This window comes from Lissotriton helveticus, chromosome 11 (assembly GCF_964261635.1).
Source record: "Lissotriton helveticus chromosome 11, aLisHel1.1, whole genome shotgun sequence".
NCBI classification, from domain to species: Eukaryota; Metazoa; Chordata; class Amphibia; order Caudata; family Salamandridae; genus Lissotriton; species Lissotriton helveticus.
In genome coordinates this window covers 925,109,226-925,127,047 of record NC_136072.1, presented here as the reverse complement: position 1 = coordinate 925,127,047, position 17,822 = coordinate 925,109,226, and the positions used below count along the sequence as shown (strand labels likewise).

The 17,822-nt window shown below is 45.6% G+C and overlaps 1 protein-coding gene across 6 annotated transcripts in view; it reads right to left on the bottom strand.

The window, feature by feature from the left end:
• Positions 1 to 17,822, bottom strand: part of HORMAD2 (HORMA domain containing 2) — a 644,485-nt gene that overhangs the window by 372,804 nt on the left and 253,859 nt on the right. For all 6 annotated transcript variants that reach the window (XM_078667231.1, XM_078667236.1, XM_078667233.1 and 3 more), the window contains one exon: positions 10,242 to 10,305. In XM_078667231.1, the coding sequence (XP_078523357.1) occupies positions 10,242 to 10,305 (64 nt within the window). The remainder of the gene's footprint in view (positions 1 to 10,241; positions 10,306 to 17,822) is intronic.

Sequence of the window (17,822 nt, the reverse complement as noted above, 5' to 3'; positions counted from 1 at the left end):
GGTGCGAGGCGCGTGCCTCTCGTACACGTCGGGGGTTCGCCGGACGCTGTTAGCCGATATCGCGCGGGAGGAGACTGCACTGCGCCTGGCGGAGAGGACCAGTCACGCAGCGGGTAGTATTAAGGACGATGTGCTGGAGGCTCGGGAACGGGTGGCCGCCCAGGTGGAGAGGCTCCGTTGTCATGACTACGGGGAATACATGGTCCGGGCGCACGCGGAGCGAGATCGGGTCGGCACGCTGCTGGCCTGGCTGGCGAACCCTGATGCCAGGGGTACGCCGATTTTGTCGTTAGCTACATCGACCGGGGACGTGGTCCATTCGCAACTGGAGATTAACACTCAGTTCCGGGAGTATTATGCGGAACTCTATCGGAGTCGGATGACGGCTTGCCCTGCGGAATTGGATGCCTTCCTTGAGGAGGCCCAGCTACCATGGCTAGGACTAGAACAGAGCACTTTGCTTGGGGCGACTATTACGCAGGGTGAGATTAGGGCGGCGATTAAACATATGGCCAGGAAGAAGACACCGGGGGGGGATGGTCTCCCTGTGGAGTTTTACGCGGCGTTTTTGGACTTGCTGGCACCACGCCTCCACCAGGTGTATGGGGAGGCCTGGGAGCGGGGTAGGCTACCGACGTCGGCGCGAGAGGCGATTGTCATCCCGCTGTTGAAAAAGGGCGGCGTCCCTACGGCTAGAACGGCGTATCGGCCATTGTCGATGCTCACAGTAGACTATAAGGTGCTGAGCAGGATATTGGCGACGAGGCTCTCAACTCATATGTGCTCGTTGGTTCATCCAGACCAATCGGGATTTATCCCCACTAGGAACACCTCGACGTGCATACGACGCCTGATACGCATTGTGGATGTGGAGGGGGAGGGCCCTGTGGGGGCGGCGGCGCTGTCAGTGGACATTGAAAAGGCATTCGACAGTGTGGAATGGCCTTATCTGTACTGCGTGCTCCTTCGATTCGGGCTAGGTGAGGGCTTTGTCCGCTGGACGAGGCTGTTATATGAGTCGGCCACAGCTAGGGTCCGGACGGGCCGCTCCATATCGGCGGCGTGCGCGGTTGGGCGGGGCACTAGACAGGGTTGCTCCTTGTCCCCGCTCCTTTTCGCTTTGGCGATCGAGCCGCTGGTGGCTCGGGCCCGACAGGGTCGGTCCTTTGCCGGAGTACTATCCCGAGGCGACATGCATTATATCTCCTTGTATGCAGGCGACCTCTTGTTGTTCCTGGCAGATGTGGATTCATCTGTGGCGGGGGCCCGTGCCTTGCTTCGGGAATTCGGGGACCTATCGGGCCTTCTGGTTAATTGGTCCAAGACCTGCCTCTTCCCCTTAACCGCTCGATGTGTTCAACCGGTGGAGCTGGACGGCCTGCGCTGGGAACCGGATTGCCTGCAGTATCTCGGAGTTCATATATATCACACCCATTCGCTACTGTACGAGGGAAACGTGGGAAGAGCCATGAGAGGCATCAGAGGTAGTATGAGGTTTTGGCAGGTCCTCCCGTTATCTGTCGCGGGGCGGATAGCCTCGTTAAAAATGGTGGTCCTGCCGAGACTCCTTTACTTTTTCCGGACGTTGCCGGTGTGGATCCCATCCTCTTTCTTCCGCACTCTGAGATCCGTGGTGATCGGCTTTATTTGGGGCACTGGCGGGCGACGGGTAGCCCTGAATACTTTGCTCAGGTCCCGGGATGAGGGTGGTATGGCCGTGCCAGATTTCGAATGGTACTACCTGGCTGCTCAACTTCAATGGCTCACGCAGGCGGTGGAGCGAGAATTCAGAGGACCGGACGGCCCACAGGGGCGGCTTGTGCAGCGCCATGTTTTGTCATTTATTGTGCTCCAACAGGAACTTCGGTTGGAGCAGCTGACACTTGAGGAGCGTACTCTTCGCAAGTGCTGGCTGCGCTGCCACAGACGGGGGGGGTGTCGTACGCCCTATGCACCGGAGATACCACTTGGGATGTGTACTGCCATCCCGCACGGCGGAGATTGGTCGGCGCTAGCAGGCTGGGAGGACCTTGGGGTCCACATGCTGGGTGACTTGTATCAGGACGGTGTCTTGCTGCCGTTCGGTGCATTACAAGAGACATTCGGGCTCCCGCGGGGTGACTTCCTGTTGCACGCGGCTTTGGTTGCAGGGATTCAGAGGCGTTGGAAGATGGGATTGGTGGAGCCGCCCACATCACTGGGCTGCCAGTACGTAATGATGGCGGCTGGCACGCATAAGGCCATCACATGCTTATATAGGAGAGTGGCGCTGGCTGAACCCCCTCCCCTTGATGGGCTGCGGGAGCGCTGGGAGGCTGACCTTGGACGGCAGATACCGGAGATGACTTGGCCCCAGCTGGTACGTAGGGCCTGGAAGGGCACCCGAAATGTCCGGTTCCAGCTGGTTCAATATTATACCCTCCATAGGGCATATTGGACGCCGGCCAGGATCCATCGAATTTTTGGAGGTGCGCTGTTGACCTATCCACGCTGCGCAGCGGGGGACGCTGACTTTGCACATATGTTCTGGTCATGTACGGGGCTCGGCACGTACTGGATGGACGTTGTTGCTTGCCTGAACGCGGTCACGGGTCGGCAGATTGATGCAGACGCGGGGGCATGCCTGCTGCTTTGGTTTCCCCATACTCCTGCCACTAAAGTCACTAGTAAATTTTATGATTTGGGGTTCATAATGGCCAAAAGGGAACTTACCCTACACTGGAAAACTAGAGGGGGACCCAACTTCCTGAGGTGGCGGAGGTGTTTCCTGCAATGGGCCTCATCTGAGAGCACTCTCCGATTGCAATTAGCTAGGCGCGCGGCTAACGATAAAGCGATGGAGACGGCTAGGGCGTGGAGCGCACTAGTGATAGAGTTGCAGTCGCGAATGGAGGCTGATGAGGAGGGGGAGACTGGTGAGCCGGCGAATAGGACAGGGGAGGCGGGACGGGGCGGGGTAGAACCTGCAGGGATGGAGGGGAGGAGTTCAACTGACAACCAGAACAGGGAGGGGGCGGATTGAGGGAGTTACTGGACCCCGGGGTTGTGACGCTGCACTTTGATAATGCTGGATTATACCTGGAGCTGTATGTGGGTGGTGAATAAAGGGGAGTGCCGCCCGCTGTTGTAATGTTGGACCAAACGAACCGCAATTGGGGATGTGAGGCACACTGACAAGGGGGGGGGTGGGGGTAGAGAGGGAGGTGGGATGTTATGGTTAGGATTGTTGAATGGGTATGTGTGTACAAGACGGGGAGGAACGATATATGAGGGGGATGATCTGAGACTTGAATGGTCTGATTTGTGCACAAAATTAATAAAAACAGATTTAAAAAAAAGAAAAAAAAAAAAGATATGATGTTGATGATTTGTAAGTGACATACCTAAAGCTGTAAACGTAGTGCAGTGGTTCCCAAACTGTGCACTGTGGCTCCCTGTGGAGCCGTCAAGTCTAGCCAGGGGAGCCGCGCACCAAGCCCTTTAATGCATTTAACGTTGAAGGGGTTGTTGGCTTCAGTTAAACTAATTAGACTTAAACATATGATGTTGATGATTTGTAAGTGACATACCCAACGCTGTAAACGTAGTGGTTAATTGATGGCATCTCGAGAGAGATTACCTCCATATTTCACTGGATTCCCACAATCCAACACTCCCAAAGTAGGCAGAAGATGCCTGATTTATTTTGTTAGACTTGTTAATAACTTTATTTTTTTTCCAAATGCATTTTACACCAATGCAAGTTATCAGGAAAGTACCGTTGCCTGTCTATTAAACACACTAAGTATTATTAAATATTGACATTTGTACTTGAATCACAGGTACTTCCAGTACACATTTCTTTCAATACACACACTTCCAGACAGGCCGTCTCTCTCCTTGAACACAGGGAAGTAAAATGCCATATATGGCATAATGCCAACATTTGAAGCAAGAAAGAGGGACGTTTAAAAAAAAAATCAGAGGAATTTATTTTACTTGCATTGATTTGGAGGCAATTTTAGGGAGGAGATGGCAAAAATAAAGCTGTATGTGGTTTAAAAAATTGTGAGTCACCATGCTGAGACAGGTGTGTTTGCACGTATGACATGGGTAGAAATGGAAGTGCATGCAAATATTCTTCAAGCGCAGAAACACTTTGGCAATTGGGCCTACATACATAGGGGTGCTATCCAGCACTGTGAGTGGGATAAAAAAGTTTATGAAGGTACTCTTAAAAAGGCATGGGCAAAAAGTGTAATATTTTATTAGAGGCACCGCCTAAGTAATACAAAAACACCCTGCGTATATGATTATAATACATTCATCAGCTTCATCCCAATTATTTTCAGGGATAAAAATGCAAGTACTCCTAAGGCTGGGCTTACATCCCCCACCGCCATAAAAAGTAACAGTGGGGAGCCACGGGCAATGGCCAATGGGTCAAAGGAGCCGCGGGTCGAAAAAGTTTGGGAACCACTGTTGTAGGGTGACCAGGTGGCCCGGATTTGCCCGGACGGTCCCCGTTTTTCACCTGCTGTCCCGGCAGATTTCAGGAAATGTAGCTTCTGTCCTGGTTTTTAGAGAGGGAAGACTGAAAACTGTGGGAGGTGCTTGTTATACTTTACAAAGTAGGGATAGTTAGCAGTTGTTTCAAAAATGCAATTTGATTAACAGGCAAGCTACTGGGTTTAAAAATTGCATTTTATGTATGTTCTAACTGTCTGTTCTGTAATTCTCTGCTGTGGAGCGCAGTCATTCAGTGCGCGTGGAAAAAAGATTTGTCCAGCACTCTTTAACACATGGTATTACACAAAATAATCATAATAATTTATAATAAACAATATTGTGGCATAGTATTCCAATGATTGTAGACCCAATCAATGACGAGTCTTCAGTGGAAGAGTAATAAAGTATTTATTAAATTCATCAAAAGATTCTTTCTTCATAAAAGACAGACTGTAGCCGATGCCTACGCGTTTCGTCCATCAAAGGACTTCTTCAGGGCTACAAATGATATATATTTACATTATTCACACAATATAAATTTTTTTAAACATCACATAACTTAAATTTTTAAAATGCTGGACAAATCTTTTTTCTGATTGTTTGAGACTTGTTAGTCTTAGGGAGATCTAGGGGTCTTGGATTTCCTGTCCTTAGCACCTAAATTCTCTAGATACAAATTGGACACTAATGGATAGGTGCAATCTCTCATAGCCTCAAAATCCTGTGCTTAGTGTATATAAAATATATCATTCTGTGCGCGTGCTTAAAGTAAAACTGTAGTCCCTCTTCTATTTCCGTGAAATGCTCCGGTTTTTGGCTTTAAAATTCTGGTCACCCTTTATTGTAAAGTGACCTGATGTGCTGTGTAATGTCATACATATTCACAGTACTTTCTATCACTACTAAAACAAGTCACTATTTCCCACTGCACCAACCTGATTCAATTATGTGTCTCTCTGATTACACACACCCCAATATCCGCAGTGATAGAATTTACCAATGGAGATTTCACAATGCAAAATACTGCATCTCTCCCTGATTAGTTTAACTTGCACTTATTTTTCAGTTAAGATGTGTGATATTTTATATGCAGTTACTTGCACCTGAAACACCAACAACATAGTTGCAGAATATATTGTTCTTTTTAGCCAAGCATTCAATTCTGCACCCTTGCACAGCGACCCAACCCCACAAGGCTCAGGATCATAGTTCCCATACACTTATTAATGCACTTCCGATCACTGCTTCAAGGCCTTGAATAGGGCTCATTGAACTTCCTATAGAATTACCCCTGCTTATCCAACTGATGTTGTTGTACCATATACACCGAACAGACCTCTCAGGTAAAATAATTAGATACATAAATCATTGTCTACCTCTCAATCATTTATGCTTATTCACTTCTGGCATGAATATGTGGCAATGAATGCAGCCCACATGCAAATTCATACAAATTATCTACCAGTGAAATGCACGATTAGGAATTAAAAATGATCCCCTAAACTGATCTAAAATCATTCAACACACACACCTTTGCGCAACTGAATCCCTAGAATGGGATAGGCAAGATAAGTAGACACTGGCAGGTCAAAATAGGCTGTATATGCTCAGTACATTCAACATGAAGGTTGTTGTGGTTTACACAAATTCAGACAGGCCATAATAAACCCACATTCCAAATACTGTGATTGATGAGAAGGAACTACAGTAGTAAATGTTGAAGTGTTATTTAATTATAAATCCAAAAGACAATACTATTGAAATTAATGTATCATATAACGTAGGCGACTGCATACGCATACAAGTTATTAGTTGCTTTAAATTAAAAACCTAATGAAAAGAAATGTTACAACATGTAAAAAAGCTGCTCAATTTTAATATAAATAAAAACATGTCTGTTTTTATCCATAAGCCAACTAGGCACACACACTTATATTTTCTATAACAATGAAGTATATTATTTTGTAAACTGTTTCAACGCGTATTTTGTTACATCAGCCAATGCTCTACAACACTGATTTATCTTTCCACTATATTAATTTTAATTCATCAGCTTCTATTCTTTATGGTAGATTTTCAGATTCCACCGACTGGATGTTACTGTTGACAGTTTGCATATTTCATTTTGCCACATCTCTTAATCTGACTACAAAGTGCTTGAGGGAATGTAAATCACAAGGAATAAAGTACCACCAAACGCAAGTTACGGGTGTGTTGACAGTCAACTATATTAAGCGATGGTCATGGAACTCCTTTGTGACTTTCCATGTCCTGAGTACTCGCAGTTGGGTTACTTCATTCCATATGCAGAACGGCTTGAATGTCAGGTCACCGGATTCATTAGCTTACATAATACCCCAGCAACATCAAACATGGACAAGATGGAGAAAAGAGCAATGGAAAAGACAGACACACACAGACAGGGCAAACACTTCCAGCACGAACAGATCTACTACAGTGCACCAACACATTAGAGCAGACTGCAACGAGTAGCATTTCCCGGACAACAGAGGCAGGTCGGTATAAAGTCCTACTATGTGCACAAGCGGGAACCGTGCAACAGCGGTTGTTATGACTCCTTCGCTCATGCTTTTAGTTAGCATCCCATCTTGCCTCCATCACTTTTGTCTCCTTAGGTCCTTAATCCTTCAGTGAGTTTTTTACTTACCATGTAATGCTTAGTTTTGTTTCCCTACCAACAGATTTCCTCCTTACCAGTGCTGCAGTGTTCTCATCTGCTACTTGGTCTCTTGGGCAGGATTTCCTGCAAATCTAAGCTAATTACAGTTCACCTGCTCATATTGAAATACCATTGGTTAGTTCACATTATCTAACAGCAGTGCGTCATTGCTTATTGTGGTCTTTTCCTTCTGGTGGGGATGTCGCTGGATCTTAATTGTTGCCCAAACACTGTCATGAACTTTGGTCCTGTCCTTCCAGTTTGGGTCTTCCAACCAACCATATGAAGGAGCAGGTATCTCACTCTCTTTCTGAGCATTTCCTTTACCCTATGCGTGAAGCATAGCATAGCGACAGAACAGACACACAGAGGGAGGAGGAGGGACTGGCCTTAATATCCCCAACTTATTGACATTTGGGTCATGACACTGCACAGGTGTACTGGCTGTTCAGTAATAATTTTCTTCTCCCCTGATATCACAAGAGATGCTCAACAATGAAGGCATTATTGCAGGTCTAAAATTTTGCAATTACTATGTTTGGAATTAGTTTCTATTTTCACACCATTGCATATAGTCAAGTGTAAACTTCATTTTTCGGTCTGGCGTTTGCCAAGACCTTTTTTCTTTCAATAAAGATATATAGGCTCCACATGTCTTCATCCACTGGCCTATGGTATTGTTATTCATAATTTGTCTCCACCCGCCACAGTATACAGCAGGGGCCATAGGGAGAGCTCATTTAGGCTACTGACTTACTTGACTGTACGATATGGCATTCTGCTCTAGCACCGTGTACACATAAGCGCAGTACTCACCTCAGTGCCAGGAGGGTCTACTGTTGCAATGTGTGTGTGTGTGTGTGTGTGCATATATATATATATATATATATATGTTCAAACAAGATGCCTGTGACATGAGAGGCACACTGCAGGGCTCTCCTCTCCGGGCTGAAATGTCACAGCGCGCTTCTGCACGTTGCAAGGAGTAATGTGCCCGACGCGTTTCTGGGGGACTCCACCCCCGTCATCAGGGGCTGCTTCCAGTCAAATCTCGATGTAATTCACGTGATTTATGGACATTTTCTATCAGGCAAATCCATAGGCAAGCATGTGGCCTGTTGAGTTGGAATTATGGGATTTGTAGTCCTTGGTGAAGAATACACCTCGATAATCTTGGGTGAATGGTGCTTCAATTTGATGCCTTGAGTAGGCTTGCTTTTTGTGCTTTGGCGCGCTGTTATTAAAATGACGAGTCCTGCGCTCCTGTTACAGCCAAGAAGTTTGGATGCTTTGAGCTTCATCCTGCCGCTCCTCATTACAGAGCAGCAGGCGATGGTGCCCTCTCCGCGGCCAGGCTGCCGCGTAGAAATGTTCAAACAAGATGCCTGTGACATGAGAGGCACACTGCAGGGCTCTCCTCTCCGGGCTGAAATGTCACAGCGCGCTTCTGCACGTTGCAAGGAGTAATGTGCCCGAAGCGTTTCTGGGGGACTCCACCCCCGTCATCAGGGGCTGCTTCCAGTCAAATCTCGATGTAATTCACGTGATTTATGGACATTTTCTATCAGGCAAATCCATAGGCAAGCATGTGGCCTGTTGAGTTGGAATTATGGGATTTGTAGTCCGTGGTGAAGAATACACCTAGATAATCTTGGGTGAATGGTGCTTCAATTTGATGCCTTGAGTAGGCTTGCTTTTTGTGCTTTGGCGCGCTGTTATTAAAATGACGAGTCCTGCGCTCCTGTTACAGCCAAGAAGTTTGGATGCTTTGAGCTTCATCCTGCCGCTCCTCATTACAGAGCAGCAGGCGATGGTGCCCTCTCCGCGGCCAGGCTGCCGCGTAGAAATGTTCAAACAAGATGCCTGTGACATGAGAGGCACACTGCAGGGCTCTCCTCTCCGGGCTGAAATGTCACAGCGCGCTTCTGCACGTTGCAAGGAGTAATGTGCCCGACGCGTTTCTGGGGGACTCCACCCCCGTCATCAGGGGCTGCTTCCAGTCAAATCTCGATGTAATTCACGTGATTTATGGACATTTTCTATCAGGCAAATCATAGGCAAGCATGTGGCCTGTTGAGTTGGAATTATGGGATTTGTAGTCCGTGGTGAAGAATACACCTCGATAATCTTGGGTGAATGGTGCTTCAATTTGATGCCTTGAGTAGGCTTGCTTTTTGTGCTTTGGCGCGCTGTTATTAAAATGACGAGTCCTGCGCTCCTGTTACAGCCAAGAAGTTTGGATGCTTTGAGCTTCATCCTGCCGCTCCTCATTACAGAGCAGCAGGCGATGGCACCATCGCTTGCCGCTGTGAAACGAGGAGCGGCAGGATGAAGCTTCACAACCAAACTACTTGGAGGTAAAGAAGCGCAGGACTCGTCATGGTATATCAGCGCGCCAAAGCACGAAAAGCAAGCCTACTCAAGGTTTTCAATTGACATTTTATTGATCCAAGACAAACGAGGTGTTTTCCTCACTATGGACTACAAATCCCATAACTCTATCTGGCCACATGCATGCCTAGGGATTTGCTTGCAATAAAAACGCCCATAAATTAAGTGAAGCACACCGAGGATTACTTGGTAAAAGCCCCTGATGACGGGGGTGGAGTCCCCCAGAAACGCGTCGGGCAAATTACTCATTGCACGTGGGGAAGCGCGCTGAGACGCTGTAGCCCGGTAGCCCGGAGAGGAGAGCCCTGCAGTGTGCCTCTCATGCCACAGGCAATTTGTATGAACATATATATATATATATATATATATATATATATATATATATATATATATATATATTTAGATAGATAGATAGATAGATCTAGGTATTGCTATATGTATATATAGATGTGTGTGTATAAAGGCTTTCAGACAATGATTGTTTTCATACAATAAATGCCTTCATCCCCGAAAAAAATTACAACCAAAATATAAATAAACATTGGTTTAAGCCAAAAGGTCAGCAGCCAGCACCAGACCTATTGGCTTTGACAGTGCCTGTTCATTTGTGTAAACCCTTATGACACAAACCCATGCCATTTCCACCTAGTGCTAGCTCTACTCCATCCTGTCACTTACTTACCATCGGACAACCTGCAATGAGCCTGGACAATTCTTATCTTCTCTTAGAATTTTCAAGCAGAGATCTATAAAAGAGACAGTTCAAACTTAAGCCTCTTGACTATGAGACATTAAATCCAGATCTTCTATCAATAAACCATGCACTGTTTAGCAAAGGTATAGAAACGTTCGTTTATGCATGCCAAGTTTCAGAGAACCTTTAGAATACAGTTTGACAAAATAAATGCGCCTTCAAAGTCTGGCTCAATGCCTGATGCTGTGAAAAAACTTTTGGAAAAAGCTGGGAGGACAGTCTGTAAAGGACAAGTAGCATACAAAACATAACTAAGACTCGTCTTTAAGAGGCATGGCTATACATGTTGTCTACAATCCCGTGCTGAATGAATTCTAAACAGTTTTTTTGTTAGCGCGAATAACTGAAATTAGCAAGCAACAAGATATTCATTTAACAGTTTATATTCCAGGCATGACTATTACCTTTCTACAATTGCATGCTAAGACTCTCCACCCTCATGTTATTTCATACCTTCCAATATGGACTTAATTTTGGAATCTCCCAGGCATCGCAACAGCGATCCCTGGCTTGCCCATTGTGACCCCCCGTCCAGCCTTTGCGACCAGGCTTCAGAGATCGCAAAGGCAGTGCCAAAAGCAGAATGAAAACAGTATTCGGAAGACCACTGTTTACTTACTACAGTAGCTGCTGAGAGCCAGGCCCATAGAATTTCTGATGAATACCCCTGTTTACTTACTACAGTAGCTGCTGAGAGCCAGGCCCATAGAATTTCTGATCTGTCAACATAAATTCAGTAGTGCAGTTTACACTCATATGATCTAAATACAAGCAAATAGAGAGGCGACAAAGCAAATATCTTTCAAAATGCTATATCACGCTAAAGAAATGAAAATGTCCTTCAATGATGTCAAGCAGATGATTCCTTTAATATATCCTGGAAATGTTCTTGACGCAGTAAAGACTTTATTGGTTGGACCATATTGGATGCTCTGAGGAAGCCCCATTTGGGCGAAACGCGTTGGCTGCACGGTGAATATTGAATGTGAATATTGAATTTGACCATCTTGCGTCAAGAACATTTCCAGGATGTATTAAAGGAATCATCTGCTTGACATCATTGAAGGACATTTTCATTTCTTTAGCGTGATATAGCATTTTGAAAGATATTTGCTTTGTTGCCTCTCTATTTGCTTGTATTTAAATTCAATGTTTATGGTCCTTTGGCGGTGGACTAAAAGAGGTGGGCAACTAAAATTTGAGTGATCTATTGGGATCTACGTGTAGAGTAAGGTGATGCAACTTTTTCTTTCCCTACTGCCAATCTGTTCATTTTTACACTCATATGATGAAGCAAGTTGAAAAAAAACATTTTTTTAAAAGTGTTTTCATGTTTTACTATGGCAACATGAAAAATGGTGCGTGTAGAAAAGTGCACCTTCTTTGCATGGCTACCCCTCATTTATGCCTGACATCTGATGGAGCCCGACTTGATGTGCCCTGGGTCCCTGCCAATCAGGTTCCCAAGACCTTAGTTCTTTCCCAAAATTGTACCTTTGTATCCACAATTGGCACATTACTGGCCATAGGTAAGCCCCTTGTAAAAGGTACCATGGGTACCAAGTGCATTGTGGCCAAGGAAGACTTCTGAAGGCTGCAGCACCCATTGTGCCACCCGTAGGGACCCTGCTCCTTAACATATTCACTCTGCCACAGGAGGCTGCATGGTTTATTGCAGAGAAAAGTGAAGAGTTGACATGAAACACACCCCTGCGGACCATGCCTGTAATCTACTGCCTAAGGCCTAGATAAGTCACCCACCTAGCAGGGTGCACTAGCCCTAAGGTGAGGTTACGGAGACATGAGCCCTGTACCCCTTCAGTGTCTAAGTCCAGTCATAGACATTGTAAGTGTAATAAAGCCGCAAAGAGTATATGGTCTGGGATTTAGTTACTACGAACTCCACAGCTCCATAATGGCTTTACTAAAAACTGGGAAGTTTGGTAGCAAACTTCTCAGCACATTAAAACCCACACTGATGCCACTATGGGATTTAATATAAAATGCGCTCAGAGGGCATCTTAGAGATGCCCCCTGAAAACCGACCAGACCCGGTGTGGCTCCTGAATGGCTGCCCACCAACGCCACGACCAGACAGGTTCCTGGACCCCTGGGTAGAGGGCCTATGCTCTCTGGGTCAAGAAACAATGCCCATCCTGGGTAGATGTGTCATGCCTCCTCCCACAGGATGGGCTGCACCTACGAAAGGGGAAGCTTCAAATACCTGCCACCTTAGGACGCTGCCCTTGCATTTTGCAGCCACCAGAAACTGGCTCCAACCGGTTCTGACCCCCACTTGGGCGGGAGAATCGGCAGGAAATCCAAGTTAGGAAGAGACGTGTGCTCACCGTTGCCAACCCTACCCCTCAGGTGAAGGAAGTGAAGTGAAGCACACATCTCAGTCCCCTCCATCTTGAAGATGAGGGGACTCAGCCAATTAGGAAGAGGCTCATGCCCCCTCCCATTCGAGGGTGGCATATTAGGGGGTGTACCCACCCCAAGGAAGGGACTCATTGGTCCCAACCTGCACACTCCTTTCACACCCCTAAATTTAGAATTTAGGGGCGACCCTGAACCTTGCCTCCTCAGATTCGAGGAAGAAAGAAGAAGGACCGAAGAGGGGTGCTGAACCAGGACGAAACCGAGGACACCAACCTACTTGGCCCCAGCCCTACCGGCCTGCCCAACCACGACCTGCCTACAGCAAAGAAACCAGCTTGTCTCGCAGCAACAGACCCCCAGAGCCTGAAGGACCAGCCCTGCACTCAATTAACTGACTCTGTCTCGCGTGAGCACAGGATTTGCTCAAGCCAAAGACTAAACCGTCAGAGTCCGGACTCCACGATCCTGCACCACTCTGCACCCGGCCGCCATGGCCCAAGGTCGAGTGGCCTGTACTCCAAAGCTGTCCCCCCCGATGATCGTAAGTTGAGATCCGGTGACCCCCTGTCCTCCCGCAAGCTTCAAAACTAAACCTGCAGCCTTTACTTGAAGGGTCCCACCGACCGCGACCTTGACCGAAGCAGTCTAGGAAGTCCGACCGCGTCTGTCTGACTGACGCCGACCACGACCGATCGCAGCCTAAAGAAACAAACGCCAAAAACACCCCAGCTCTCAACACCATTCCGTCCCTGGGTGGCCCAACCAACGATGTCCAAGCATCCTCCCAGATTCCCAGTCGCCTTTCCAGTCGTTGGTCGCCTCCAAGAAGTCCCCCAGACTGAGCCTGCAGCTTTCCGAAACCGACGGTCTCCACTGGGAAGCCCAGGGACCACGATGTCCGCTTTACCTCCTGCACCTGGTCGCCTCGGTGCCGCTGGCGGTGCAGTTTTTGTGTTGGTCGGTGACCCCTGCAGTGCCGACCGCAACCTTAGGAGCTTTGCTCCGACACTCAAGTGGCCTACTTGCCAGCAGACTTCACCCAAAGGCCCCCCTTAGCCCATTAGCTGATGTTGGGCCCCTGCACTGTGCACCCGGCCGCCTCAGTGCCGCTGATGGTGTAACTAGAGTGTCCACTTGGACCATGGGGAACCTTGGTCCTAACCCCAAAACCTCAACCTTGTAAGTCTTATACTTACCTCCGAGCACGATAAGGATAAGTTACTCACCTGTAATCCTGGTTCTCTTCCAGGGTACTACAACAAACAGTGGGAGGGGGGGTCATAGGGAAATTTTAAAGACCTGCCCTGGTTCACATTTCCAAATATAACATATGAATAACAAAGAGAACCGCATGCACCAGTTTCTTTCATTTTTTAGGCTTTCCTAGGTGACTTGGGCACTAACTTACCAGGGTGAAGTTAAGGATAGCTTGCCATAATATTGGCTTCTCTTCCAGGGTATCCTCATCAAAGTCATAAGCACTGAATATTCCCGCCCATATGCAGCGACCCCGGATATAATAAAAAATATATATGAAAACATATATATATATATATATATATATATATATATATATATATATATATATATATATATATATATATATCTCAACTCCTCCACTTCCCAGTGCCTTGGGGCACTTAAAACAGGAACACGGACTCAGCTTTTACGCCAAAATCATATTTATTTTTTCATTTTTTTCATATAAATGCGTGGAACGGTGCATGCCTCCAAGACGCGTTTCGGACACGAGACTGTGTCCTTGCTCACTTGACAAACGGGAGGCTAAAAGCAGTGTACTTTAAATCCCCCAGTGGCGCCAAACACAAACGCAACAATATAGATATAGAAAGTGGACTGAATGTTACACTGCAGATACACGCTATCAGGCATCGCCATCTTGTCATGTTGCCTCTGTTAGTTATTTGTCATATATTAGTGCTGTAGTAGTGAACAGTGCTGATTAAATTAGCTATATTTACACAGTGATGAGCATACATGCCCTACCCGTCGGGTCTTATTTATACCCTGAGCATAGTCCATCTTTAGTATAAAATCTTATTTGCAAAGTTTACAAAGAAACTCAAATTATATGATCAATACATTTGTTTGTGCAAACTTCCCATTTGGTTGAAGTTAAAATTAATACTAACTCTAATTCATATATTTACACATTCTTAAGGACCAGTTCATATTTGGTGTATAAACCAGGGCTGCTCAAATCTAAAAACGAGGTAAATATTTGGGAACATACTAACAACTGTTCTGAAAGCACAGAGGCCTATATAATTCATATATTATGTATAGTTTCAAGAAAACGTGCAAAAATGCAATGTGCAAATACACTATGCAAATCCAATGTACAAATACATTAAGCTCAACGGGTCCTCAATTGTGAATCCATGCGTCATTATATCTGACATGTGTCAATATGTTTCCCCAACAATATATCTGTACAAATACCGTAATTGAAAATGCAGAAAACACTGTGCATTGGAATTTCTTACATTATACAAAATACCCTGAGCGTTTATATAGTATAACATTAGCAAGTCTTAATTATGTAAATATTCAATGCGTTGCTATTATGGCGTCACCCTGTGGGTCACCCTAATGTGATCTAAAAAGTGCTTATGTGCAGAAATGTTTTTTCTATTTTAAAATGCTGATGAGAACTGCTTAACCTAACACTGCAGTGACCAGCCGGTCACTGCTAAGTATGAATTGCCTATTGTGTTGCAGAAGGGGGAAACCCCCCGAGGGATGAAAGGACAGTGGAACTGTAACAAAATTCAAAACATATTGCAGCATATTATTACCTGAACGGCAACAAACTGCTCGACTATATGTTTAGAATATCACTGGTGATATGAAGATTAGATTATGGTGGGTACTTAGAGACATACACTAGCTTAATGGGTACTTATAAGAAATTGTGTAAATCTTCCCCAATGTTCAAACCCGCTGGTGCCTTGCTGTTTAGATTAACAATATATTTCGACTCTAGTTGTCTCAGACTCTTCTCCCTGTTACCTCCCTTCTTACTAGGTGCTACAGCATCGATCACAAAGTATTGCAAATGGCTCGGATCATTGTTATGGGTGCTCTTGAAATGCCGAGCCACCGGATATGCCGGATCTGAATTAACTATGGCTCGTAAATGTTGCAATACTCGCATGTGTGCCTAGTTTCGTACTTCCCACATATAACAGATTACAGCTGCATCGCAGTATATATACAGCAAAATCTGTGCGGCAGGTGTAATGGGCTCTAAGGAAAACAGGGACATCAGAGAAAGGAGTCAAATATGATGTGGTGTTCACCCCAAATTTGCAGGCTCTGCAAGAGCTGCATTTAAAAAAAAACTTTTGTGGGGTTAACCAGTTGCTTGTATGTCTTGTTTCAGGACTGCTAGTTACTAATTCATTTCTCATTGAATAAGCTCTTCTGAAAATGATGGTGGGATTTTTTGGTATTACATCCCTGAGAACTTGATCAGTCAGAATAATGGGCCATTCCCTTTTGATTATCCTGGGTATGGCTTTCGCTTGTCTGCTATAGCCAGTAATCAGTCTAATCTGATCTACACTGTTTTGCTTTTCTATGGTAGTAATGGAGATTCTGTCAGGGTCCAACAGGGATGGGCGGTCTAATGAGTTAGCTTTAGCCATTGCTATATCTAGACGTTCTGATTTATAGCCCCTCGCCATAAGTCTGATCTTTGCCTCCTGTTGGTGATGTTGCCTTGCCTCCACTGCGCTACATGCCCTGTGAATTCTTAAAAATTCCCCATAGGGGATACTGGCTATTGTATGTTGAGGATGGAAGCTTTCTGTGGGAAGTATAGTGTTTCCTGATGTACTTTTCCTATGGAGGCTGGTTTCAATTTTGCCATCCAATATTTGGACTTGAACATCAAGGAAATTCGTTTTATTTGTCTCTATACTCTGCGGTGAATTTAAGATTTAACTCATTTTTATTGATGTCACTAACAAACGCCATTGCTTGGTGTACATCCCCACACCACATGATGAATACATCATCTATATACCTCCAGTACTGCTCAATATGGTTATTCCATGCTCTTGCATGTTGGACCCTGAGGACATGTTCCTCCCACCAGCCCACGTGGAGCTATATACAGCTCTATATACATATATCATTTTTTCCATACCAATGCAGCCCACATATAGGAGGCTAAACAATGCAATAATAAAACACTGCTTTTGCAGACACATAATGTATATATAGACCACAGGAGGGCATGTGTCACTTGAACTCTTTTTAATGAGTAATACTCATGAAAAAACTGCTAAGAAAGCAGACATTGTTAGCCTACAGGCTGCATTGTAAATCAATAACATAGCAAACAAAAGCAATTGTACAAAAAACTGGCACCGTGCCTTTAAGGCAGCCATGACCCCTAGCTTCCCATCATGCCTCAGGGGTGACAGTTAAGTCAGTTGTTCTTTGCGGAGACCCGAAGGTCAGGGCACAAAGATATCGCTTAACAACACAACATTCTCATTTACCTGGGGAGGCAGGTGGATTGCTTATGACTTTGATGATGATACCCTGTAAGAGAACCAGCATTACAGGTCAGTAACTTATCCTTCTCTTCCAGGGAATCCTCATCAATAGTCATAAGCACTGAATAGAATAGCAAGCCCATCCTCCACCTGCAGGCACATGGAAAAGAATGACCCAAATCAACAAGCAGAATAAATCAGCAGTGGAACAGATTCCTCAAAGAGGCCTGACCTACTTGGTTATCCTCTGGTGTCAAAATCAAGACAATAATGCCTTGTATATTTATATATAGATCTCCAAGTAGCTGCTTTACAGATCTCGGAAATTGGTACATTGTTAAAGAATGCAGCAGTTGTTGCTTTTCACCCAGTGGAATGCGCTTTTGGTCTAGACCAAGGAGGCTTTTGTGCTAGCTGACAACTGGAGATGGAACGTATAGAGGCTGGAAAACCTGACCCGATCGAACCGTATTTGATCAGCCTTCTAATAGATTTAGACCTGTCCAAGTAAAATTTTAAAACCCTCTTCAGGTCTGATGAATGAAGAGCCCTCTCAGCAGGAGTAGAGGGATTTGGAGAGAAGGTTGGTAGCGAGATG